Raw genomic sequence first — 26,718 nt, forward strand, 5'->3', positions numbered from 1 at the left:
CACAATTATTATGCATGATTACAAATTTAGTAGGACCACAATATTAAATACATGATCAGTTACATTTTATTATTAAGTATTCTAAGTATACTACTATTAATATGATTACTCACCACTCCCTTTTGGAATGTAATGACAACTATGAAACTGCAAAAAAGATAACACAAACAATAAATCATCAAAAGAGAAAACATGTCATCCTACTTCTTTTATTAATCTTACATGTAGATTGCTATTTCAAGGCTTTCATGGAGGCCATTGGGGGCTAAGGAATCTAATTTAAAGATCCAGAAGCTTTCTCTTTCACAGAGTTTTCTATATCGCATTCCTGTGTTTATGGTTTTGGAAATTACTCCCAGTCTGATAATATTTAGAGATTCCACGGAACCCTCATGATGTTGTTTGAAATGTCTGGACACACTGTGTCTCTCGTTTTTGGCTAGGATGTTGCGTTTGTGTTCACCTAGTCTTTGTCTCAGGGGTCTGGTAGTTCTGCCTACATACAATTTAGGACAGGTGCAGGTGAGAAGATAAACTTTTGTGTTTTTAGACCTTGAATGATTTATTAATTCTGATAGAGCCATTTGCTCAAAAACCCACTTTAAGCCAACAGCAGGCAACTCTTATTTGCATGCATCCAGTTCCCATCACAAAAAATGGATCTCTAACATCCCCAGAATCCAGTTCTGTAGACTCAGGAGAAACTGCACGCTAACAAAGGATTATGAAGAACGAGAGCTTAAACGAACTGAAAAACTCACTGAAAAAGGCTTTACATCCTCTATAATAGAACAAACCATGTCGGACTATAGAGCAAAACCCATAGAACAGATGGAGAGAACCACAATCTTAAAAAAGGAAAAAAGGGGGAATGACATCAATTTCATTACCACTTATAACAAGGAATCTATAAAAATAAAACAGATAATAGAATAAAACTGACCCCTAATTTGCCAAGATCCGTATCTGAAAAATGAACTCCCAGATAAACCTGGAGTAATTTTCAAAAAAGCCAGATCCATAAAAAATACCATTGCACCAAGTAATGTCAGAAATATAGACCCTAGTATGTTTCCCAGTGTCATTGGTAACTACCGCTGCAATATAAAAAGGTGCGGCTGTTGCCCATTTTTGGGCCATAGAACACAAGAATTTAAACATGGCAAGAATCAGCCCATCCTGATTAAGGATTTCATTAATTCTAGTAGTGGTTATGTAGTTTATCTTCTCACCTGCACCTGTCCTAAATTGTATGTAGGCAGAACTACCGGACTCCTGAGACGAAGACTAGGCGAACACAAACGCAACATGCTAGCCAAAAACGAGAGACACAGTGTGTCCAGACATCTCAAACAACATCATGAGGGTTCAGTGGAATCTCTAAATATTATCAGACTGGGAGTAATTTCCAAAACCATAAACACAGGAATGCGGTATAGAAAACTCTGCGAAAGAGAAAGCTTCTGGGTCTTTAAATTAGATTCCTTCGCCCCCAATGGCCTCCATGAAGCCTTGAAATAGCAACCTACATGTAAGATTAATATAAGAAGTAGGATGACCTGTTTTCTCTTTTGATGATTTATTGTTTGTGTTGTCTTTTTTGCAGTTTCATAGTTGTCATTACATTCCAAAAGGGAGTGGTGAGTAATCATATTAATAGTAGTATACTTAGAATACTTGATAATAAAATGTAACTGATTGTTCATGTATTTATTATTATGGTCCTACCAAATTTGTAATCATGCATAATAATTGTTAGTCGGACAACTTCTTCGCAACATACATTTGCATCTAGGCACCGCCATTGTATATGTCATACAATATTCCACATAGAGTACTGTAGTGGACACCGCCGGCTGTCGCCTCTCATCGGGACTCCACCATCCCTACCTGTGCCCTCTGTTTCTCCCATTTATGGACCAGCACCATATACTGTATATCTATGAAGCAGGTGCATCAGGTCCTAGTCCTAGCCCGGGACCCCCCCCCCCTTCTTCCCAGGGCATATAGTACACCACTTTGTACCCACGGCTACCCATGCAGAGCATTCACCCGCTGTTCACACCCTTGTCCTAATTTTCATCCCCACATAACCCCTACCCAGCCCATTCCAACCCCCCTCTTTTCCATTAGTAGGTGTTTCAATAGATTTGGCATAACATATACCATTTCACATATGTAGATATGTTACGCTGTCCCTTTTGGTGAAAGAGTATAAAATAATAATATATTTTCAAATGACATTTTTCAGAAGTGATATTCCTCTCCTGGCTCTCTCACGGCACACGGACTTTGTAATGTCATTAAAATTCTTTAGAGCCAACACAACCTTGTACACTAGCGGCACAGCCGCGTTCCTTTATTTATGCTTCCTCTGCCGCTACTATGGCAACCCCCATCAGGCCAAACAGGCCACCGTACTGATGTCAACTCGCCGCCCCCTGACGATCACTATAGTAATACAGGGAGGCGGAACAGAGTGTTTTTAATCCAACGTGCCCAGTGCCCCAGCGTGATCTGACAAAGGCAGGGGGTGTCAAAACGCGTCATCATGCTGAAGGCATGCAGTTACCGAGGACACGCCCCCGCCTGTTGAGAGTACCTTCCCGTAGATCAGACGCCACGCTGCTGGCCACAGCCTGGCGGTGCCCACATCACTGGAGCGAGGGACGTCTCTCCAGGCTTTGATACTTGCAACATTTTATCTTGTAAGTAGAATTTCATTTTGCACATATTAAACTTCTATTTGGTTTTACACTATGGAGCACTCTATCCATCTTTTTTAGATTGTTTTCCGCTTGTTTCACCCTACTGAAGAGCGGCTCTGATATCCAGATTGTAGCACAGAAGTGTTTTGGATTGTCTTTTGGAGCGCCAGACATTATTTTCGTCCAGGGCAATAGTAGCCTGGGGGCCACACTGACACTGTTCCCCCCTGCAGTAAATTCCCCCTCCCCAAAAAAACCTTTGTGATCCCCATGCCACTGCAAAGTGTTTGGCAATATATCAATGCACCTGTTATTTTGCTTCATTCGTCCATACGCTGTTGTCTTAATCTTCGCATGGTCGCCTTTTCTCAGTGACACGGCGCATGTATTACGTAAGGACATGTGTCGGGTAGAAGATACAGCCAAGCAAGGATGACGACGGGAAGAACGGACTAATGGAGCAGTTGGCCCACTGGGACAAGTCAGATGCTATGTCTTCGAAAACTTTGCAGCACCGAGGAGCCACCGTGGGAGACCTGCGGGGCCTGGCAGTGCTTAGGGCCCTGGGTCAATTGGCCAAGTTGCCCCTATGGTAGCGCCGACCCTGCCAGTGGGTCCTCTTTTCAGCTATATGATAAAGTTGTAAGAACCCACAAATGAAACATTATGATTGGGCAGTAGAATACTCACATCAAAGAAAGCTTTCTCACTGGCATGTTTTGGCACTCCTATGGTTGGCGCAGCTGGAACCACCGTCTCAACATCTGCCAGATCGATGTGCCCCTTACAGCTCGTATCTTCACCCGTGTCGTAATATCGGAGCTGCATGAAGAACAGGACACATAATGAGACATTAAAGACCAACTCCAGCCCAAACACACACAGACGCACTCCCGCTTTAATCCCATCTCAGATCGCTGCTGGCTTCCTGGAGGTGTACGAGAACCCAATTTTTACATTTAATAAGGCGAGAAAGGGGGGTTCAGAATTTGGATTATGAACTCAGAGCATTCAAAGCTTTCCATTGGCTGAGAATATTTAAAATTGGATTCCACTGCAAGTCTGACAATCTTTGCAAATGGAATCAAAAAACCTTTAATTGATTTTTGGCAGGTTATCAGTTGGAGGCGTGACTGATTGTAGAGGTGTGGTGGTAAATCCTAACTTTGAGTGAGGGAGGAGAATTGACAGCTGCATAGCTTTGTACTGCAGTAAACTAAATCAAGGCTAGCAGGTGGAGCAGCTACATCAATTCTTGATCAGGCTTCTGCTGAATTCTGACAAATATTGAGTGGTGGCAAAGTTGTAGAATATTTGTTACCCCCCCAATCAATCAGCATCTGGGGAGTAGATGACCATTACTGTATTGACTCATCTGTGGCAACTATGAGCCTGAAAAGGTTAAAGTGAACCTGAGGTGAAAACAAACTGATGAGATAAACAATATTTATCCTCCTACTCCTAAAAAGGACTTCTTTACTCATCCCAAGATTTTATTTTATATTTAAACATGTATAAAGTAGATTAAATGTTTTGTTGTCTCTGCTCAGTTGCAGTCTATTAAGTGTCCCTAAATGAAAATACATGAACTATATTGACCCCTTCTCTCTCCCTCTGCTCTCAGAAACATGTAGAAAAATGTATTCTGCCAGAAAAACTTTTATGGCTGTAATTTGCTTATCAGTGATGTTTACAATATTCGTGACAAGCTACTGACAAGACAAAAGCTGCCACTTCCATCCTTAAAAATTAACTCTTTCCGGCAGCAAAATAAAACAAGTAAAACACCCTGGTTATTAATATGTTTAGTACTGTACATACACATGTTTATTTCATCATGTCACATGTCACCTCGGGCATACAAACGCTATACTAAAGCCAGCCGAGACCACGCCCCCCACATTGGACAAGAATTAAATGTGTGTACAGGTGTCCCCTGAGTTTGTCTTTAAAGAGGTACTCCAGTGAAAATAATGTAATAAAAAAAAGTGCTTCATTTTTACAATAATTATGTATAAATTATTTAGTCAGTGTTTGCTCATTGTAAAATCTTTCCTCTCCCCGATTTACATTCTGACATTTATTACATGGTGACATTTTTACTGCTGGCAGGTGATGTAGCTGCTGCTAGCTGTTTTGGCTGTTAGAGACAGCTGTAAACAGCTATTTCCTGTCTGTGAACCTTGTTACATTGTAACAAACTGCCAAAAGTACCGCGGTCCCAGAGCTTCTTGTGGGAGGGGTTTCAACAAAATATCAGTCATACAGCGCCCCCTGATGGTCTGTTTGTGAAAAGCAATATATTTCTCATGTAAATGGGGGTATCATCTACTGATTGGGATAAAGTTCAATTCTTGGTTGGAGTTTCTCTTTAAATACCAGCGACCCGTGAGTGAATTATTCTCCTCCTTACCCCTGTCGCAGAATGAAACAGGAAATTTGAGCGTCGTTACAGGCGCCCATGTGAACAGCCGAGTGTAGGTAGCAGCTATAACAGGAAATTTGGGCACGGAACATTGGTTGGGAAGGTTGGCTAGGGTCAAGTATTGGTTGGAGAAGTTATTTAGGGTTAGGCATCGGTTGGAGGGCTGTTGGACAGGGTAGTTATTCGTTGGGGGGGGGGGGGGGGGGGGGGTGTCGGTTAGGTTAGACATTGATAGAGGAAGGGTTCAAGTGAGATTGGGGTCAGGATTGCCCCTCCTCCTTTCCTTCTAGAAATAGATGCATTGCTCTGCTATATAAGAGCAGTGTCAGATTAGCACTCGGCCCAGAACCGATCACTGGAGGGATCAAGTCACGCTCTCTCTTTAGGTAACAACCATTGTGGGTATGTGCGCATCTTTAGAGCTGCTGCTAATCACTGAAATAGTGCAGGTGTAAAAAATAACTGTTCCTGCTTTGTGCAACAGGTAGAGTAAAAATCTGGGCTGTCTATACTACAAAGTCCAAGTTTCCCTCTACATCCACAGCACAGGATTGGTCAGTTCATGAGTACCGCCCACCTCTCCTCTTCCCTCCGGAGCCCCTATTGGATGGTGTCAGGACCTACCTGATGCTTTGTGACATCAAGGACAAACCAACGTGGTTTCCAGCCCTTCAGCAGAGCTCCGCGTTTATACAAAACCCCTTCAAACGACCTGTGAACAAGATAAGAGGCAGAACAGTGAGTGGGCAGGCTACATATGGATACCATGCCAATGCTGAACAAGTGACAGGTACACTTTAAAGGGGCACTATGGTCAAAAGCTCTACAATTCATATTTACACCTCTATATAAGGTTTGTCCCAGAGAAAGTGCAATATAAAGTTTTCTTTTTCTATGTATCTGTCGCTTACAGAAGGCATTATAATCAGCCAGTTCTGAACTCCTTACTGATTGTTCTAGTCCATTTCCTCATGAGGGATGCTCAGAATTTCTGGTATTTACAAAAGTACTCCTTGAATGGCAGTAACTCCATCCAACTGCAAGAATAGTGTGCACATAAGTGAACAGGCTGGCTAGCATCTTTAGTAACTTTTACGTAAACAGCCTATTCAGCCTAAATGAAACATTCAATGGATCATCTCCTCATTTAAAGTTATAATTACCTGCCGGGACTTTTTCTTCTGAATCTCTCCCGAAGCGCAGTGTCCGCTGGCTGCGTAGCACCACCCCTTGCAGAAAAGCACCATGTCACTTTCTGTATCTGTGACAGAGGAAGGGCCACGGGCTTTTTCTGCAAGGGGCGGGGCTACGCAGCCAGCGGACACGGCGCTTCGGGAGTGATGCAGAAGAATAAGACTTGGCAAGTACTGACCTGGTACTCCACCTGGATTCTGAAAGCAATACTGCTAAAGTGTGACCACACAAAACACATTTGTTTCTAGTGTGATTCAGACACTACTAAAGCTAAATAGATCCACAAGGAGAGCCAAGTAACTGGTATGGGTTAGAATGAGATAAGTATGGCAGTCTTCCTAATGTTCTCACTAGAGGCTCACTTGAAGAGCAGCTCATTTCCCCATTCAATCCTTACTTCAGCTATAATCTGAGGTGTGGTTACAAAAAACTTTAGGCGAATGCCTGAACAGTATTATTGTTCCCCCTCCCCCAAGCTCACCTGTTCTCCTCATTCTTGGAGGTGAAATGATTGTACAGTGTGGCTGACCTCCGATCGACGCCATTGGAGGGTGAGGAGGTCACATGGTGTTCTTCTCCAATCCCGCTTTCTGGCAGGTGCACCATGGAAGTCTTCTGATAAGACTGGTTGGGGGACATCAGGCTGGCGAGGTTCCTCTGCGATATGATGTCACATGAAAGGGATGAAACACAGGAGAGGTTAGTAAGCAGCTTTGTCAAGGCCAGGCCCCCACTATACAAAAAAAAAAAAATAATGACCATTTCCGCATTAGAGAAAGGAACATTTTCACAGGTCCTATGTCAGTCTGCAATGGATCCACTTGATCCGTTGTGGTAAGCAGAACGCAAATATGGAGCAAGCATCTGAATGGCATGCTTGTTCAGGGTCTATGGCTAAAAGTATTAGATAGAGGCAGAAGATCAGCAGGACAGCCAGGCAAATTGCATTGTTTAAAGAGTCTGAAGCCAAAAAAACCCCCTTCTTTTTACTTGCAATTTATCTTAAACAATTTGAGCATAGCTGAAACTCTGCATTCCTGCGTTAAAACTATGCCTTTATACCCCCCAAATACCCGGGGCAAAATTCGGGGATCGCTTCCTGGTAGAGGCAGAGCTTTGAGCTGTAGCTCTGCCACTACTCCAGTCCATCTCCACCTATCGTCACCTCTCCCCGCCCCTCTCAGTCTTCAGAGGGGGCGGGAAGAGTCGGAGATTGACTCCAGCAGAGGCAGAGCTACAGCGCTAAGCTCTGCCTCTCCCGGGCAGCAAGATTCACGACCTGGAAAGTCATGGAATTTTGCCCCGGGATTTGGGGAGTATAAATACATTGTTTTGCTGTGAGAATACGGCGTTTCAGCTATGCTCATATTGCTTAAGATAAGTATTTTTGATGACTTCAGACTCTCTGGCTGCCTTCATATCCTTTTCACTTCAGTTGTCCTTTAAAGTTTTATAGTCTGAGGGCAGTCATATCCGTACCACAAGACACACAGGCAGATCTAAAGCAAGATATTATATTCAAGGTGCCAAAAATACTAAATAAAGCAACCAGGTCATGCATGTGTGGCCCTCATTATGTTTTATTACATAACCAAAATCTGTAGTTCCACCAAGTTCTCAGGTTGAGGAACACAAAAACCTCCAACGCATTAGACGTCCCCAGACAACACAGTGCAGGTACAGAAACAATCATAAACTCACATCTTCCGTCTTTGTGTCGTCCTTCAGTTTCACCTTCGTCTTCTCCCACAAAAGCTGCCACCGCTCTGAACTCTGATTCAAGGCGTTCTCCAACCTCTCGATTTCCTGAAATCAGAACGCACTGTTCTCAGCGTGCTACCCTAGATATCAGCCCTGAAGAAATAGGTCACAGATTCCACATGGACTTCCACACTCTAAGAACTTTTATACGACACAAGCAATAAGCGCGGCCAAGATTAACATTCATTCCTGAGTCCCAACAAGAAGTAATGAAAGAGAGTGAGGAAGGCTGCTTCTCCGAGGCGGTGCAACAACATGGCCTTCACCTGACCTATTGTTCCAAGACTGAAGTGGGAGTTTGGTTCATATGGATTCCAGGGATATAGACGAGAAGGAAAAAGCATGAGAGTTTGATATTTTGAGTGGTGAAAATTCACTAGGACAGGAGCTGAACTGTGAAGAATTTAGAGTGTGGATCTCCGAGAGAGCTACTGGCAAAGTCAACACCTCAGTGGCTTCAATTCACTAAGGCTGTTACCGCTTGAAAAAGTAAAATTACCGATTTATGAGGTAAATACCTCAATAAATATCAATTCACAAAGAATAGAGCATGCGGTAAATTAAGTGAGATGTTCGGTATTCAGTCATTCAGTAAGGTTATAGAAGAGTGGAAACAGAGCAGAGAAAAGGTGAAAACTAAACTATACAGGAAAATAAGAAAGTTAATGATTAAAAAAACATATTTTCTTAATTTCACAAATGTATTATATAGTAATTCAAAATAGTTAACAAGATAGTACAGCTAGTCCCCGACCTACGAACGACCTGCCGATACGAACAGGCCAAAAATGTCAAATATGATTCTGTAGCAACAAGAAATTGTTTTTAAAAAGACCTTGTTAGTTTTTGAGAAAAGTGATTCTAAAAAATGTTTTTTTTTTAATTGGTAAATATTTCATTTTGTTGTGATGCACTGAGGGAACATTGGGACAGAGGTGACAGCGGGGGACAATGGAGGCAAAGGGGACAGAGATGGCAGAATGTTCTGACTTATGGGCAAATTCAGGTTAAGTATCTTGTTCGTTAACGAGGGACTACCTGTAATGGTTTTGAGCTGAAACATTTTATGTTAATTTTATGCAGCCTGGACTTGCACTTTACTTGTCAGTATAATAAAGGAAATGCTTTTTCATCCATTTTCCCTGCAATGCAATTATCCATCATACAGTATACCGAATTAAATGCCGCATGATTCCTTATAGGATACATAAGTGAGAAAATCAGATTTACTTACCTGGGGCTTCCTCCAGCCTCACGAAGCCTATGTGTCCCTTACCACAGCTCCGCTTTCTGCCAATGTTCCGCGTTCCCCTCCATAGTGGTCGCCAACCTGACCAGACCAGCAGCTTCTGCGAATGTGTGAGTGCGCGGATGCGGCACTTGTGGTCGTACTTCCGCAGCCAGGAGCGCTCTGCGCAGGGGGACTGTGAGTGGCATGGCTGCGCGCTTGCGCATAAGACACTGTCATGGACAGGTCGGTGCCTGCAACGGACGGGACTGCCAGGACACTGGCAGAGTGCGGAGCTGTTGTGAGGGACACATAGGCTTCTAGGGACCAGAGGAAGCCACTGGAAAGTAAAGCTGATTTTCTTTTCTTTTACTCAGGTATCTTTTAAAATACCAACTAAAATACCCGATGAGGTAGAAATCCTACTGAACTGTCATGCAGTGTTTTGGTAAATTATCAAACCAATATCGCATGTGGGAAAATCTTAGTGAATTTGGAAAAGAAGTCTAAAATACCGCATGAGGTAAATTACAGAAGATGAAATTGTTACCGAACGTGTCTTACTGAATTGAAGCCATAATGAGTGGTAGAAATTTACTAGGAGAGGAGCTGGAATGAGATCTCAGAGGAATTGTGATCTGAGAAAGAGCCTCTGGGAAAGCCAATACCTCAATGTGGTCATCAGAAAACGCTCTGCCAACCAGTCATTGACTATCGTAAACAGGACACGAAGGATCTCTGTAGTCTTCAACTACTAGTGATGTGTTGCTGTAATTCGATGCAATCTCTGTTCTCAGGCCAAATGCTAGAAAGACGTTCTGCTTAATGAATCTGGCGGAGGTGGCAATAGTAAGGATTTGGCTAGCACACAGACTCTTATGTCTTGAGTTATGAGATGGGGTCAACCAAATGGGGCTCCAATTAGACATGTCAGTTGAGAAGATAAAAAATATCAGTAGCGTTTATTTTACGGCCCCGGAGAGACTTCAGTTGTGAAGGTCATGATAGCTCAAGGGCTCAGATTTATCCTTGCCACAGACTGAATATTCTGATGAGACTCAGATGGTGGAAAGACTCGGACATGCCAGTAACTCAGTTACAAATGTGCAGATACATCTTATATAGCTATACAGAAAGGTATATCTGTTTGTTAGAGGTTAGAATCGAACATTTTTAAAGGGAACCTGTAACCTTTAAAACAAAACAAAAAAGTTACATACTTACCTCAGTAGGGGAAAGTCTCTGACCCATCCAGAGGCCTCCCCAGTCGAATACATGTAAAAAAAACTCTCCTGGAAAAAAGGGTGCGGGAGACTGCTGCTGGTAGTATATCGGTAAAACAACTGATAGTCTACTACTTATTCTAATAGTAAAATATAGGTAATCATGGCCGATATTTCTCTATGTCTTAACCAAACCCTACTACTATACAGGACTCTCCCTCTGACGATGTCTAACCTTAAGACCTTTCTCTACCAATAAATAAATTAACCTCCTCTCATTTGTGCATAACACAATTTTCACATGAAATAAACCATGACACTTGTGGAAAGGTAAATTGAAATTACTGCTGTATTGGTAAATCCACCTATTACATGCAATATATATTCATCCCCTTCCCCAAATATTGCACCAGTCCCTTAGCCTAGGTGACCCGTGATATCCTGATGTTGAACCCAATGTCCCTATATGCGAGCCCCAGCACTCTGTCTTCATATATCACATACTTTTCCGGAATCCGGATATTCATACAGTTCATACTGCAGTATGTATACTTGATGCGCTGATGCGTATTTTACTCACGCTACCCGGGACTTAGTTGGGCAAATCGCTCCGGTTCACCATTGCCATAAGCATGCTTCACATTTCCTTCCTGGTACCGTATTCCTCCTCACCGCCGCCCCTCGGATACGGTAGCCTGGAGGGATCAGAAAGGTCTGGCGTAGACTTTTCTGATCCCTCCAGGCTACCGTATCCGAGGGGCGGCTGTGATATATGAAGACAGAGTGCTGGGGCTCGCATATAGGGACATTGGGTTCAACATCAGGATATCACGGGTCACCTAGGCTAAGGGACTGGTGCAATATTTGGGGAAGGGGATGAATATATATTGCATGTAATAGGTGGATTTACCAATACAGCAGTAATTTCAATTTACCTTTCCACAAGTGTCATGCTTTCTCTACCAATGCCTAATCCTAAAACCTCCTCCCTCTACCGATGCCTAACCCCAAGACCTTCCTGTACTGATGCCTAACCCTAAGAACTCCCTTTACCGATGTCTAGCCCTATGACCTCCCTCTACTGATGCCTAACCATAAGACCTTCCTGTACCAATGCCTAGCCTCAAGTCCTTCCTGTACCGATGCCTAATTCTAAGACCTCCCTCTACCGGTGCCTAACCCTAAAACCTCCCTCTACCGATGCCTAACCCTAAAACCTCCCTCTACCGATGCCTAACCCTAAAACCTCCCTCTTCTGATTCCTAACCCCAAGACCTCCCTCTACCAATGCCTAACCCTAAAACCTTTCTGTACCAATGCCTATCCCCAAGACCTCAATCTACCGAAACCTAACCCTAAAACCTCCCTCTACCGATGCCTAATCCTAAGACCTCCTTCTACCAAAGCCTAACCCTAAGACCTCCCTCTAATGATGCCTAACTCTAAGACTTCCCTATACTGATTCCTAAGACCTCCCACTACCGATGAAATGTTTATAACTAGACAATGAAAAGTAATAAAATACCATGGATTGAGCAACTGACCCAACCTTTCTGCTCCACCCACTCAAGCTATAAACTGGACTGCAATTCGTTTTTTGCTACAGGTCGCTATGGTAGCCACCAACCAACTCTCTGGGCTACATAACAAACTTGTTGTGAAGAAACCACACATAGTTGCCCATACAGGACGTCACATGACCACCTAACTTACGTTCATGAGATGCGTGATAGCATCAGGCTGCACTTTGCTGACATCATCATAACATGGCCAGACCACTTTCCGCTTCCCTTGCCGATTTGTTTCTTCCGTTTGTTCCTCAGAGACGATTTGCCGAGAGGAAGATGCCGCCCAGTCATAGGACGGCCCCGATGCCAACGTCTCTTCTGTGTAGTATTCCCACTTCCTCAGGGTGGAGATGTTGGCACTAGGCTTTAATGCCTGGAAGAGGAAGGGGGAAAAAAGGGGTAGTTTCAGCTAAAGTGATCAACATACATATAAAAACCATAACTGATTTATATGCCAGATCAGTAAAAAATAATGTCCAAACTCTAATTACGCATCTAAGGTTTTTGTGGCCCCAAAAGGCACATTATTTGTGACCCTACTGCGGTAGCTAAGGTGTCTCCCCAGTATAGATAGCCACCCCCCAGTAAAGGTATCCCCCCAGTATAGGTACGCTCCCCCAGTATAGGTATCCAAGGTGGCCCCCAGTATAGATATCCACCCCCCAGTATAGGTATCCAAGGTGTCCACCAGTATAGGTATCTAAGGTGTCCCCCCAGTATAGGTATCCAAGGTGTCCCCCCAGTATAGGTATCCAAGGTGTCCCCCCAGTATAGGTATCCAAGGTGTCCCCCCAGTATAGGTATCCAAGGTGTCCCCCCAGTATAGGTATCCAAGGTGTCCCCCCAGTATAGGTATCCAAGGTGTCCACCAGTATAGGTATCCAAGGTGTCCCCCAGTATAGGTATCCAAGGTGTCCCCCCAGTATAGGTATCCAAGGTGTCCCCCTAGTATAGGTATCCAAGGTGTCCCCCCAGTATAGGTATCCAAGGTGTCCCCCCAGTATAGGTATCCAAGGTGGCCCCCAGTATTGGTATCCAAGGTGTCCCCCCAGTATAGGTATCCAAAGTGTTCCCCCAGTATAGGTATCCAAGGTGTCCCCCCAGTATAGGTATCCAAGGTGGCCCCCAGTATTGGTATCCAAGGTGTCCCCCCAGTATAGGTATCCAAAGTGTTCCCCCAGTATTGGTATCCAAGGTGTCCCCCCCCAGAATAGGTATCCAAGGTGTCTCCCCAGTATAGGTATCCAAGGTGGCTCCCAGTATTGGTATCCAAGGTGCCCCCCCCCCCCCCAGTATAGGTAGCCAAAGGTGCCTCTTTCTCTCCTACCTCACATGTACAGAGCATTAATGTCAGTGGGGGTATGTAGCTTCCTGCTGCCTCCCTATCCCGACCCTCACAGACCTGCAGACCAGCAGCAACCTGAAGAGAGGTCAGCAGCACACAGTAACCATGTGGCACACTTCAAATGCAAGCGTACTTCATGGTCACTGCACCTCTTTCCCCTCTGTTCATACTGACGCTGATCTGAGGTTTGTGTGTTAGTGATGGGGAGGCAACAGTGGCCATACAAGTCACAGACAGGACTACCCTGGTAGCATGGGAGGCTGCTTCTGTGGGGAAAGCCCTAAGTGGCTGCTTGGATTGCCTGGGCAGACTCCTCTCCTGTCAGTCCAGAACAGAAAGCTGAGCCAGCGGTAAGCACAGGATCACCAAACTGGAGAACGGTAGCCTGCTCTGAGGAACCTGGATTTCTGTTGCGAAACACAGACAGTGGGGTCAGAATTTGGCACCAAACCACCTTGTTTCAGCAGTCCAGGCAAACTGGTGGAGGTTTGGGATGTGGCCTAACAGGAGATCCATGAAAATGCTGCTGCCAAGTTTGCAGGAATTATGTGATGTCATCCCAGAAGGTTCCAAGTTCAGGCCATGAAGAACTGGGCCTAGAAGTGTGGTCCTACCCAGGAGTCCTATAGTGTTCCCAACAAAGTGTGCATAAACAAAAGCACAGTGCAATATTGGTCTTCAACACTCAATTATGACCAATGCTGGCTGAAAGTTGACCATTTTAAGTGGAAAAAATCAAGCGGCTGATTCTGCTCACTATGGATTTCATCCTAGCCTTTGTTCCTTGCGCTCTGCTACTCTCCCTTTCTATCAATATATATATTGTATATAAATATGAACACTTCATTGGGAACCGTGTTTGGATTGATGAAGCAGTCTACCGATAAAAAAAGATCATGTCTGCATACAACAGTGCCCTCTAGTGTCTCCAGCAGCTTTACCTCCAGTTTTGTAGGTGCGTACAAATAGTTGAAGAAAACTGGGCTCTTCTTGTGCGTCCTCTCGATATAATCCCAAATGCACATGCCTTTCCTCGAGTGTTTGTCTCCCTTATCTTCAAACAGGGTACCTTCAACCAATCAATACATTCTAAAGTTAACTTTTACACCATAAACAATAATTAGAATGATTTTCTTTCATTATTGAGTGAACCAATAGGCTCTTCAATTCCTCCTGAACATCCCCAGCTGCTGGATGAGTTGGAGAGCTCCAGTGCAGAATCTTTACAAGACAACATCAACTAATGCTGGGAATACACGGTGAGTTTTTGCGGCTCGATTTTGCCGCCCAATCGATTCCCCGCTCAATTTCACGCCCGATTCTCTTATCTTCCATTCGTTTTTCTTATATTTTCCCATTTTTCCTTATGCGAAATCGAGCACGGAATCGATCGGGCATGTCGGAAATTATCAATCGAGCCATCTAAATGGCTCAAAAACGTACCGTGTATTCCCAGCATAAGCTCCACCCACACCATTCAACCTACCAACATGAATGCCTCTGCTGGCCAATGAAGTCCTGGCATTGCATTTCCCTCCCGTAATATCACAGTTGCATAGTTTTTCTTCTTCATGGCTCTTTCACATAACAGCATGAATGATTTGACAATCACAGAATTTTCTGCTCTCTGACCATAATTCAGCCTGCTGGAGGCTTACACAGGAATGGTCAGTGACACGCCTACTGTCTTCTTCCGTGAGTAATATGCAGTGTTATCACTGTCTGCTGCCTGGATGTAGGCGAGGTTTGCTGGTCTGAGACACAGCTCTGATTACTGAAATCAAGCAGTTTTTTGCTAGGTACACACTGGGATTTTCTGGCCGATTTACGGTCATATTGATTATTTCCAACATGTCCGATTTGATTTCCGATCGATTTCCGAGCATTTTCCAATTGATTTCCTATTGAAGTGAATGGAAGACGGTTGGAAAATGCTCAAAATCGATCATAAAGCGGATCGGACATGTTGAAAACAATCGATCTGTCAGTAAATCTGCAAGAAAATCTCATAGTGTGTGCCCAGCATAACACACAGCCCGTAGAGGTGGGAGCAGTAAATCTAGTAAGCGGCTAACTCCGAAACAGCAAATCTATGCAGACAGCTGATATTTGTTCTTGATAATGTTTTGGCTTATTGATGCATTGTTAGCAAATGGGAGAATATGCCATTCAAGCTTCTTCCCTACCCTTTGTTGTAACAAAATGCAGAACAAATGATCACCACACAGTGAGAGGCTGTTACACAAAGAGTTACTTATCTGCCTATTGCACTGATTCTAATGCCCAGCATGAGTGGAGATTTGAATTAAGGGATCTTAAAGCGGACCTGAACTCAGAACTTCCTCTCTGCTCTAAAAGATCAGCAACAGCATAATGACCTTTAAAGAAAAACATTCCTGGTTACAGCTGATTAAATCTTGCAATGAATCTACACTGTGTCTACTTCCTGCTTTCGTGGTTCTATTTTCTGCTTTCACCTAGTCCACTGATAGCAGACGTGCTGCAGAGCTGTCTCCTTGTAGTAGGAAACCTTCAGCTACCAGAATTTCAGTGTAATTATGGGGCTTGATTCACAAAGCGGTGCTAACCTACTTAGCACGTCTAAAGTCTTTAGGCGTGCTAACCAGGGTGCTAAGTAGGTTAGCACCGGTTTTCTCAATCAGATCACGCGCTAAGTACCGCGCGCAAAGTCCTATAGGCTTTAATGGGCACTTCGCGCGGAGCGCCCTGCGCTCTGTGCAGTGCGCGCGTAAAGTTTTACGCGCATAAAGTTTTGCGCGAGAAAAGCTGGTTTAGACGTGCTAAGGGGGTTTTCACAGGCGTGCTAACAGTTAGCACTGCTTTGTGAATCAAGTCCATGGTGGTCACATGATATGCAGTACCTGTTCACATGCTTGAGTGTTTTACCTGCGTGGGTGGAGACAGGATTTTTACTATGAAATATACTTTTATTTTCTCAGTTCATAGTGACAAATACCCTCTGTAGCATTATTTCAGAATCAAATATCTTCACCATAAATTGTGACCGGAACATAATCTAAGTTTTGTGATAAGCGGTAAGAATAGCCAAACAAAAATTTGTGTTTTTTATCTACAGTAGCACTTTTTATTTTTAAACTGGAGTAGGTAAAACTGAGAAATAATGTGTTTTTTTCTATTTTTTTCCTGGTTTTCCCATTAAAATTCATAGAAAACAAAATTATTCGAGGGAAAACATGGCATACAATGAAAGCCTAGTTTGTCTTGAAAAAAAACAATATATATTTCATTTCTGTGTCATAAGTAGTGATGACGTTATTTCTGATTAAATGAGAACATAGCTAAACTGTCAAAACTGCTCTGGTCAATAAGTGGGAAATAAGGTCTGGATGTGAAGTGGTTAATGTGGACCTGAACTCTTGCATAGGACAGAAGGAAAACAGAGAAATGTACCCTGTATGTATTTAGAGAGTTTAGCCTGTCTCATTCCCCCTCCTCTGTGACTTATCACAAGTTGTAATTCGATTTTTCAGCTGTGCCAGCTGTCTGTCTCGGCAGAGCAGCTAATTTTTTAAACACAGGATGTTAACCCTATGCCTGCTTCCATGAAAGCAGGAAGTAGCCACACTGCAGATTTATTGTAGGATTTGTATCAGCTGTACCAAAGGGATGTTTTTCTTTATAGGTTATTATGCTATTGCTTTGTAGCAAACAAAAAAAAAAAAAGTCGCATATTTTCATTTTCCATTATATATATATATATATATATATATATATATATATATATATATATATATAAAGCTATATAACACTGAATCATTCTCTAATATTTGCAGTTTACAAATTGCATTCAACTATGAAACAAAGCAGAGCTAAGGACCATTTGAACTTGTCTTCAGTAAAACCCTTAAACAAACAAATAAACAGTGAGGCATTGGTGTTATGATTATTTCCAGATTTAGGGTCTAAAAGCCGTGCAATTTTTTTCACAAGTTTTTAGACCCTAAAAACAAGAAAATAAACCTACCCCAGAGAGATCTGCAGCAGCTCCTGCATATAACTCACTCAGGCGTGGGATTACCACTCTGAGCTGTGGATTTCTGTCCCGAGCCTGACTCGGGATTACTGCTAAGGACAGGGGTGTAACTAGAAATCACTGAGCCCCCCTGCAAAACTTTGGATGGGGCCCCCCTCAGCTGTCGCTGCTGAAGGGGGGAGTGCTGATGGTAGCATGAGGTGATTGGGGGGGGGGAAGTTGGGCTGCGCCCCCTCCTGACTCTAACAGTGTCCCTGAAGGGCCCCAGAGCCAGGGGCCCCTCTCAGGCTTCTCCCCCTAAGGGCCCCCCTACAGTTGCATCCCTTGCAGGGCGTATTGTTACGCCCCTGGCTAAGGAGGCTAAACAAAAAAGAAACAGTGAGAGACAGGGTTGAGATAAGTGCTTCAGAAAACAGCACTGTAGCCGACCCAAGTTGGGCAAATAACTCAGAGAAGCTCTTTTGCATAGATAACAACTGAAGTTTCTTAACTCTTCCTGTACTGGAAACAATATGAGATTATTTCCTTTGCTACTAGCGTTCTGTTTCTTAGCTGTACTACACATACAATTTCACTTCATATTCCCTTTAAAACAACATGTGTGAGCTCACTGATGAATTGCTATGTAACTACACGCTCCACGAAATAACGAAAATATAGATTATTTTTCTTTAAGCGTCTCCAATCCCCGTTTGTAAACTTGTCACTCCAGTGTAAAATAACCAATCACAACTTGAAAGTTAAAAATAAAGACAATTTCAAAGGAAAACAAAACTCCTGCCGTCCCCCGTGGCAGATCTATAAACACTTCTAATTATAAAGAACACATTTGTTTAATCAGTTTTCCTATTGGGCCTTCCACTGAAATCAGGGCCCGAGTTGTATTGTGGAGCCACACTTGGAAACGTTTAGTCATTCTTCGTATTTAATATCTATGTATTTTTTTTTTTTGAGAGTTAAGTTTTGGAACCCTGCAAGAAAAATATGCATCCATTAGGTTACTCAGACAGGACTAATCAAGACGACAATTTTTCAGGGTGTAAATGTGCTAAAGGGACACTCTGGCGACAACTAATAAGCCTTTTTTGCTGTGAAAAAAAGCCTTAAAGGACCACTATTGCAAAAAATTGTAACATTTAAAATGCGTGTAACATATACAAATAAGAAGTATTTTTCTTCTGGAGTAAAACGAGACATAAATTACTTTTCTCCTATGTTGCTGTCACTCACAGTAGGTAGTGGAAATCTGACAGAAGTGACAGGTTTTGGACTAGTCCATCTCTTCATTAGAGATGTGGCGAACATCTCTGAATACATGGGGCTTTTACTACTTCCGGGTCGCTCTGACCCGGAGTAGTACGCCTGCGCTGCCCGGCGAAGCGCGTCCTAGATCGCGCTCCTGTTGCCGGGCACTCTCTGCGCATGTGCGTGACGTCATGAACGACGTCACGCACATGCGCAGAGAGTGCCCGGCAACAGGAGCGCGATCTAGGATGCGCTTCGCCGGGCAGCGCAGGCGTACTACTCCGGGTCAGAGCGACCCGGAAGTAGTAAAAGCCCCAGAGATGTTCGCCGAGCGAACAGTTCGCAACATCTCTACTCTTCATGGGGGATTTTCTTCTTCATAGGGGATTTCAAGGCTCTTAATCTTTATAAAGATAATCTCTGAAAAGGATTTATACAATTATGCTGGCCAGCTTCCCTGCGCACTGCATACTTTTTTTTGCAGTTGGACAGTGCAACTGCCATTCACTAAGTGCTTTTGAAAATAAACAAAATCCTAAGAATCCTCTATGAGGAGATGCGGTGGTTAAAAAACCTGTCGGTTCTGTCAAATTTCTATTACTTATTGAAAGTGACAGCAACATAGGAGAAAAGTAATTTATGGATCATTTTACTCTGGAAGAAACGTACTTCTTATTTGTATGTGTTTACATGTATTTAAAATTTTACCATTTTCGCGATAGTTAAAGTCCCACGTTAGAGCAGCCAGTAACGCAGCCCAACTCACAGCAATGATAAATGAATGGGCTGTTCACAGTGCCCACGTTGCATTGGAGTATAAAGCAGCACGGTAAATGAAAGTGCAGCGTGCTGTGCGTTATACTCATATGTGGCTGCGTTCGGATGTTTACACATGCTTAGTACGTTTTTTTTTTTTAAATTTGACGCATGCGCCGTTTTCGTTCGATAGTATGCGTCAAAAAGTATGCATCACGTACGCATGAAAAGACGCATAACGCGGCTCTATATAACGTCCAACTTCAAAGCTAACATGCGTTGCGTTAGGGGCACGTTATGCGACACACAATGCAATTTTCCATCAGATTGACTGTCAAATCGATTATTTCTGACAGGTCCGATGTGATTTCAGATCATTTTTCTGATCGATTTTGTATAGAAGCAATTGGAGAATCGATTAAAAAAGCGTTCAGAAATCATATCAGACGTGTCAGAAATAACTGATTTGACTGTCGATCAGATGGAAAATTGTATTGTGTGTATCAGGCATGAAATGTCACCTATCCCGCTGCCATGACTGGAAATGCAGGCTGCCATATTTATTTCCTTTTAAACAATGCACATTGCCTTGCAGCCCTGCAGATCTTCTATCTCTAATACTGTTAGCCATAGACGCTGAACAAGCATGCAGATCAGGTGCTCTGACTGAAGTGTGACCGGATTAGCTGCATGCTTGTTTCAGGTGTGTGATTCAGACACTACTGCAGCCAATCAGGACAGCCAGGCAACTGATATTGTTTAAAAGGAAATACATATGTCAACCTCCATATCACTCTCACTTCAAGTGTCCTTTAGGCTACTTACACACCAGGACGTTGCGTTTAGGGGACGTTATAGGGCACATAACATGCCCCTAACGCAACGCCTGGTGGTGTTGGAGCAGGACGCTACCAAGAGCCGCGTTACAAGCAGTTCTTGGTGCGCCCGCTCTGTCGGAGGCGCTGCAGAGACCACGTGAGTGGAGCTCTCCGCATCACGTGGTCCCGCCAGCCAATCCGCGGCCGCTCCAGGATGTAAACACTGCAAGTGCAGTGAATATAAAGTAGCCATGTGCCTGGCTACGTAGCGGCCTCTCCCCGCCTCCTCTCCGCCCCTAAAATAAAAAAAGACACCCGTACTGAGCATGTGCAAACAGTCTAACACGGCTTAGCCACATGTAAAGTACTGCATGTAGTACGTTATGTAGACGTGCTGTGTTACAATGTAACGCAACGTGGGCACTGTGAACAGCCCATTGATTTTTCATTGCTGTGCGGTGGGGGTGTGTTACAGGCTGCTCTAATGTGCGCCTGTAACGTCCCACTGTGAATGCAGCCTCAAGGCAGTAAATGAGAGATAAGAGACAATAAGGACACAATATAAAGGAACAAATATCAATGAAAACACAAATCCTGGAAATCCAAAAACTGGATTTAAAGGGAACCTGAAGTGAGAAGTATATGGAGGCTGCCATGGTTGTTTCCTTTTAAACAACACCAGTTGCCTGGCATCCCTGCTGGTCTATTTTGGTGCAGTAGTGTCTAAATCCCAACAGAAACAAGCAAGGGCATAATCCAGTCAGATGACAATAACGTCAAAAACACCCGATCTGCTGCAGGCTTGTTCAGGGTCTATGGTACGGCCCATACCCACGGTGCGATATTTGCGGCGATGTTACCCGACATTGAGCAACATCGTTTGATAAAAGCATGTTGAACGATGTTGCCCTGCTCGGCGATCACGCATCATTATGGGACGGGCACGGTGGATTTATAAGATCCCTGACGACTCTGCGCAAAGTACCGCAATCGCTTACTTCCTGTTGTGTAACCCCGATTGGAGTAGCGAGCAGGAAGACCGTAGTCAAGGGGACGTCGCTGGACCTGTCAAGCGGTGAGTACGTAGCTTTAGAGGCAGGATAGCAAGGGCAACTGGTATTGCTTAAAAGGAAATTAAAATGGCAGCCTCCATATACCTCACTTTTTAGGTTCCCTTTAAACAATTCTGGTTTCTGAAACTGAACCTCAAATCAACCCGACAATAAAAAGAAAAGGGAAAAAACAAAACACAAATTTGCTGATTGTCCCAGAGTGTTCACATCTGTAGGTGTATGGGAAAAGTCCCAGCACACCATTCTAGTTCATTGTCCCCTCTCACTAATCTCTGCTCAATCAGCGGCCCAATGATTTATCGTTTCCAATAATGCGGATGACAGAATCCATCACTTTGCTGCATTCCCCTCATCCCCGCTGAGTTCGTCAACCTCGGCTTTCCCAAACAGGCCTTGCCGTTATTGGGGCTAATTGTGAGTAATGATCTCAGCCCTCACATACCGTGCTCCAGCCTCTCGTAGTCCGAGTCCAGCAGGAAGGTCTTGAAGCGGTTGGAAACGTGGTGGAATGCCAGGAACTTGAGATAGTAACGGTTAAACTCGAACTCGGTGGGATACTGATTGTGTATCTGCAAGGAGAAGGCACATGGACACAATAAGATCATTTAACGCCTGGGTGAGCTTTGAGTCAGCTCAGTAAAATCCCTGTGACAAGATAATGGCGGAGATGGTTCTAATCTGCAAAGCGCTCTATTGTGGAGACATACCAGCGCGGTTCTGAGCAGTCAAGGTTCACGGGTAATGCGTAAAATACACTTGTGTGTTATGGCACCGCTGCCAAATGATAAGTGGAGGTAATTACTCATCACAGCTGAAGAGCATTTCTGAGGCCATTTTTCACCCGGTTCCTATCAAAAGATATGTTGTGCGTCCTATTGTGTCATGCTGCAGATACAGTACAATGTGCAGACACTACAGCCCCTAGGAAACAGAGGTATGGCCTTGCACAAAGTGGAGCCTTTGCTAAAGTAATTTGTGCTGTGCCGCACAACACAGCCAGGCTAATGATACTACTGGAGACCAGGTGACCAGGAAGAACCTGCTCTATAGAGGAGATCACACCTTGCCCTACACTAGCAACCAAACCTGCTCAGTACACTATCAACAAAACCTGCTCAGTACACTATAAACCAAACCGCCTCTATACAGTAGCAACCAAGCCTGCTCTGAAAACTAGCAACCAAATCTACACTATACACTAGCAACCAAACCTAATTTATACACTAGCAACCAAACCTAATTTATACACTAGCAACCAAACCTACTTTATACACTAGCAACCAAACCTGCTTTATACACTACAACCAAACCTGCTCTATACATTTGCAACTAGGGCTGTGGAGTCGGAGCTGGAGCAATTTTGGGTACCTGGAGTCAGAGTTGGAGTCGGTGGTCTCATAAACAGAGGAGTCAGAGGATTTTTGTACCAAAGCAACAGCCCTGGTACATATTAGAGTAAGGAGTCGGAATCTGAGCCATTTTGGGTACCTGGAGTCGGAGTTGGAGGTTTCATAAACTGAGGAGTCGGAATTGCTTGATTTTTGTACCAACTCCACAGCCCTGTTTGCAACCAAACCTGCTCTATACACTAGCAACCAAACCTGCTCTACACATGAGCAACCAAACCTGCTCTATACACAAGCAACCAAACCTGCTCTATACCACAGCATTGCACTGTTTGATGCAGTGCCGCACTATGAGCCATCAATCTGCTGCCATTCCCGACCCGCCTCCCATCTACATCTTCTGTCTGGCGCAATGGACTGATTTTCCCCCCCAAATCGATTAAATTATTGATCGGGCCGGCACGTTGGGGCATCAATTGCTAGCAGACTGGATTCAATCAATGGGAAAAATCGATGTGTATAGCCACCTTAAGATACAACCTACCCTGCCCTACATTAGACCACACCCAGCTCTATACCAGAGATGCTAGACATTAGAGATAATCAATGAGATGCAAATAACTGTCCTGAGGAGGAGGGAATGCTGAGTCACAATTGCTATGCCTCCTGCTACGTGCAGGAATTTGGGTGCTACAGAGGAGTTATTGTGCATGATGTATTTTACACAGCACTAAAAAGTACAGATTACATACTAGAGAATGTTGCTATTTGGTCATCACTGCAAATGGAAATAGAATGAACATTTGTAATATTATTAAATTACAAAACCACTTTTGTACCACTGATTCATGTCACAAGAATAACAAAAAAAAATAAATGGTGGAAATTCACTTTAAAGCAACCCTAAAGAGACTAAAAACGCCCCACAATTTATATACTCACCTATACAGAGGGAAGGCTCTGGATCCCAAAGAGCTTTCCTCATTTCTCTCTCCTTGTCCTCGGTCCACCACTGCCCCCGGCCCCCTCCCACCCCATTGAAATGATGTGCCTTCGGGAGTCCTTAGGGACGCAAGTGCTTCTGAAGACGGGCGAATCGGTACAGATCTACTTGTCTTTGGACGTACTTGGCGACAGACATACCGAGGGCATGGAGAGAGGACTGGAAAGGCTCTATGGGATCCAGAACTTTAAATACTTACCATATTTTTCAGAATAAAAGATGCAAATTTTCCCCCCCAAAAATGGGGAGAAAAAGTCACTGTGTCTTATATTCCAAATACAGTGAATCCCCGACTTACGAATGCCCACTGAGATATCAGGGAATCCCTGTATTGTCCCTCTCCATTACTCGTGTATAGGTATAAGCAGCGGCAGCGTGTCTCTCACCTCATCCATCGGCTCCAGCAGCGATCAGAGACCGCTCCTCTCCCTCACTGCTCCCCTAGTGCGGGTCGCGTGTCATGATGCGATCAGTAGAAGCCAGCATTAGGGGAGCAGTGAGGGAGAGGAGAGGTCTTTAGTCATAGCTGGATGAGGTGAGAGTCTGAGACCCGCTGTCGCGGCTTATAACTACGCACGGGGAGCAGAGGGGGACACGAGGGGAGCAGAGGAGGACGCAAGGGGGCACGGAAGGGGACAGAGAAAGGCAAAGGAGGGCATACAAGGACACAAGGGAAGAAACTAGGGCATGGAGGAGGACACAAGGGGGTCAGAGGACACATGGGAGACACAGAAGGTACAAGGGGACACAATAATTGGGGGGGGGGGGGGCGAACATCTACAAGATGCCCCTGGACCATGGATGCATCAGGTTTAGTAAAAAAAAAAAAAAATGTATCTGTTTTTTGTCCTCTAAACCTGGGTGCGTCTTGTAGTCCATCCCGATGTTTTTACATCCCGTCTGATATTCTGAAATATATGGTAAATACTGCAAATATTCATAAAACAAAAAAATAAAAAGAGATTGTAGAACACCAAAATACACGCTATCAGAAGGAACATTTAAAATAATATATTAACCAAAACTCCCAATGCCTTCCCTCCGAGGTCGTGTTTTTCAAGCGATAATCACCCTGGGATTTCGCTTAACGATGATTCAGTACATTTCTGAAGTTCCTAAAGTGACTTGTTAAAATCAGATGCCAAAATACCCCAGTCAGGCCAAGTGCGAGGGGGACTCTGCAAAGTGCTGGTGTCAAAGACCACAAGTGCAGGATTCCCGGGAGCCATGCACTTATCACCCAATTAGCACTAATAGGCGCGGACAGCTCCTTCCTGTACTGCAATGTCACACACGTCGCAGAGAGGCATGATGTGCGCTAGTCCGGACAGACAGATTTACTGTTCATCTGCTGGATAGTAAATGAAAAGTTTGCCTTCTGCTGGATAGTGTACTGGTTAAGGGCTCTGCCTCTGACACAGGAGACTGGGGTTCTAATCTCAGCTCTTCCTGCTCAGTAAGCCAGCACCTATTCAATAGGAGTCCTTTGGCAAGACTCCCCAACACTGCTTCTGCCTGTGGAGCATGTCCTAGTGGCTGCAGCTCTAGCGCTTTGAGTCCGCCAGCAGAGTGATATAAATGTTCTGCATCTTGTCTTGATTTTTAAATAATCAAAATTTGCATCACACAATTCTGCCTATATTTACTACAGAGCTTAGAGACACAAATGACTCTTCACACAAAACCCGGACAAACTTCCATCTCAGCTAGGAGCGGGCCAATCGAAAATGCACAGCTGATTCTTAAGGCTATTGTTCAATGACCAAGATCAGCATACCCTTATTTTATGTTGGTCTTCTGTCTTGGGCAGTAGTGGGCACAACTACCTGATGGGTAACAGCTGAGACAGTTTGGGCACCTTAAATAAATACTGAAGTGATCTGCAAAAAACAGTTTGATTCTCAACTATGTAGAGGGAAGAGTCTGGATCCCATAGTCCTCCTGGTCCTCTCTCCGTCCCGTAGAACCACCACCGGGCCCAGAGTAAAGTTCTTGGACCAACTTGGTGGAATAAGTCTTTGGCCTTCCTTGGGCAGCCTTCAGAAGTACTTGTGCTCCCAAGTCAAATGGATCTATACTGTGCATGTACGAGTTTGGGCTCAGGCATGCGCAGTACAAGATGCGCCCGTGTTTGAAAGCATTGATGGATTTGAGTACTTCTGAAGGCTGCCAAGGAGTCCCGACTCCACAGCCCTGTTTGCAACCAAACATGCTCTATACACTAGCAACCAAACCTGCTCTATACACTAGCAAACAAACCTGCTCTATACATGAGCAACCAAACCTGCTCTATACACAAGCAACTAAACCTGCTCTATACACAAGCAACTAAACCTGCTCTATACACTAGCAACCAAACCTGCTCTATACACTAGCAACCAAACCTGCTCTATACACAAGCAACTAAACCTGCTCTATACACAAGCAACTAAACCTGCTCTATACACTAGCAACCAAACCTGCTCTATACACTAGCAACCAAACCTGCTCTATACACTAGCAACCAAACCTGCTCTATACATGAGCAACCAAACCTGCTCTATAACACAGCATTGCATTGTTTGATGCAGTGCTGTACTATGAGCCATCAATCTGCTGCCATTCCCGACCCGCCTCCCATCTACATCTTCTGTCTGGCGCAATGGACTGATTTTTCCCCCTAAATTGATTGAATTATTGATCGGGCCGGCACGTTGGGGCATCGATTGCTAGCAGACTGGATTCAATCAATGGGAAAAATCGATGTGTATAGCCACCTTAAGATACAACCACTGCCTCCCCTCCCCCCCACCACATTGAAATGATGTGCCTTCGGGAGTCCTTATGGACGCAAGTGCTTCTGAAGACGGGTGAATCGGTACAGATCTACTTGTCTTTGGAAGTACTCGGCGACAGACATACCGAGGGCATGGAGAGAGGACTAGAAAGGCTCTATGGGATCCAGAACGTTCAATACTTACCATATTTTTCAGAATAAAAGATGCAATTTTTCCCCCCCAAATATGGGGAG

At 44.1% G+C, this 26,718-nt stretch overlaps 1 protein-coding gene across 6 annotated transcripts in view; it reads right to left on the reverse strand.

Annotated features, from left to right (window-relative positions):
- The window catches only part of SBF2 (SET binding factor 2), a 604,108-nt gene that overhangs the window by 46,148 nt on the left and 531,242 nt on the right, over positions 1-26,718 (reverse strand). For all 6 annotated transcript variants that reach the window (XR_011024739.1, XR_011024738.1, XM_068260376.1 and 3 more), the window contains 7 exons: positions 21,802-21,928; positions 14,394-14,521; positions 12,253-12,480; positions 8,029-8,133; positions 6,809-6,984; positions 5,758-5,845; positions 3,399-3,530 (listed from right to left, as the gene is read on the reverse strand). Coding sequence is in view for 4 of the 6 variants with exons in the window: in XM_068260376.1 (XP_068116477.1) it covers positions 3,399-3,530; positions 5,758-5,845; positions 6,809-6,984; positions 8,029-8,133; positions 12,253-12,480; positions 14,394-14,521; positions 21,802-21,928 (984 nt within the window). In the remaining 2 variants the exon portion in view is untranslated. The remainder of the gene's footprint in view (positions 1-3,398; positions 3,531-5,757; positions 5,846-6,808; positions 6,985-8,028; positions 8,134-12,252; positions 12,481-14,393; positions 14,522-21,801; positions 21,929-26,718) is intronic.

The sequence above is a fragment of the Hyperolius riggenbachi genome, chromosome 11, assembly GCF_040937935.1.
Source record: "Hyperolius riggenbachi isolate aHypRig1 chromosome 11, aHypRig1.pri, whole genome shotgun sequence".
Taxonomy (NCBI): Eukaryota; Metazoa; Chordata; class Amphibia; order Anura; family Hyperoliidae; genus Hyperolius; species Hyperolius riggenbachi.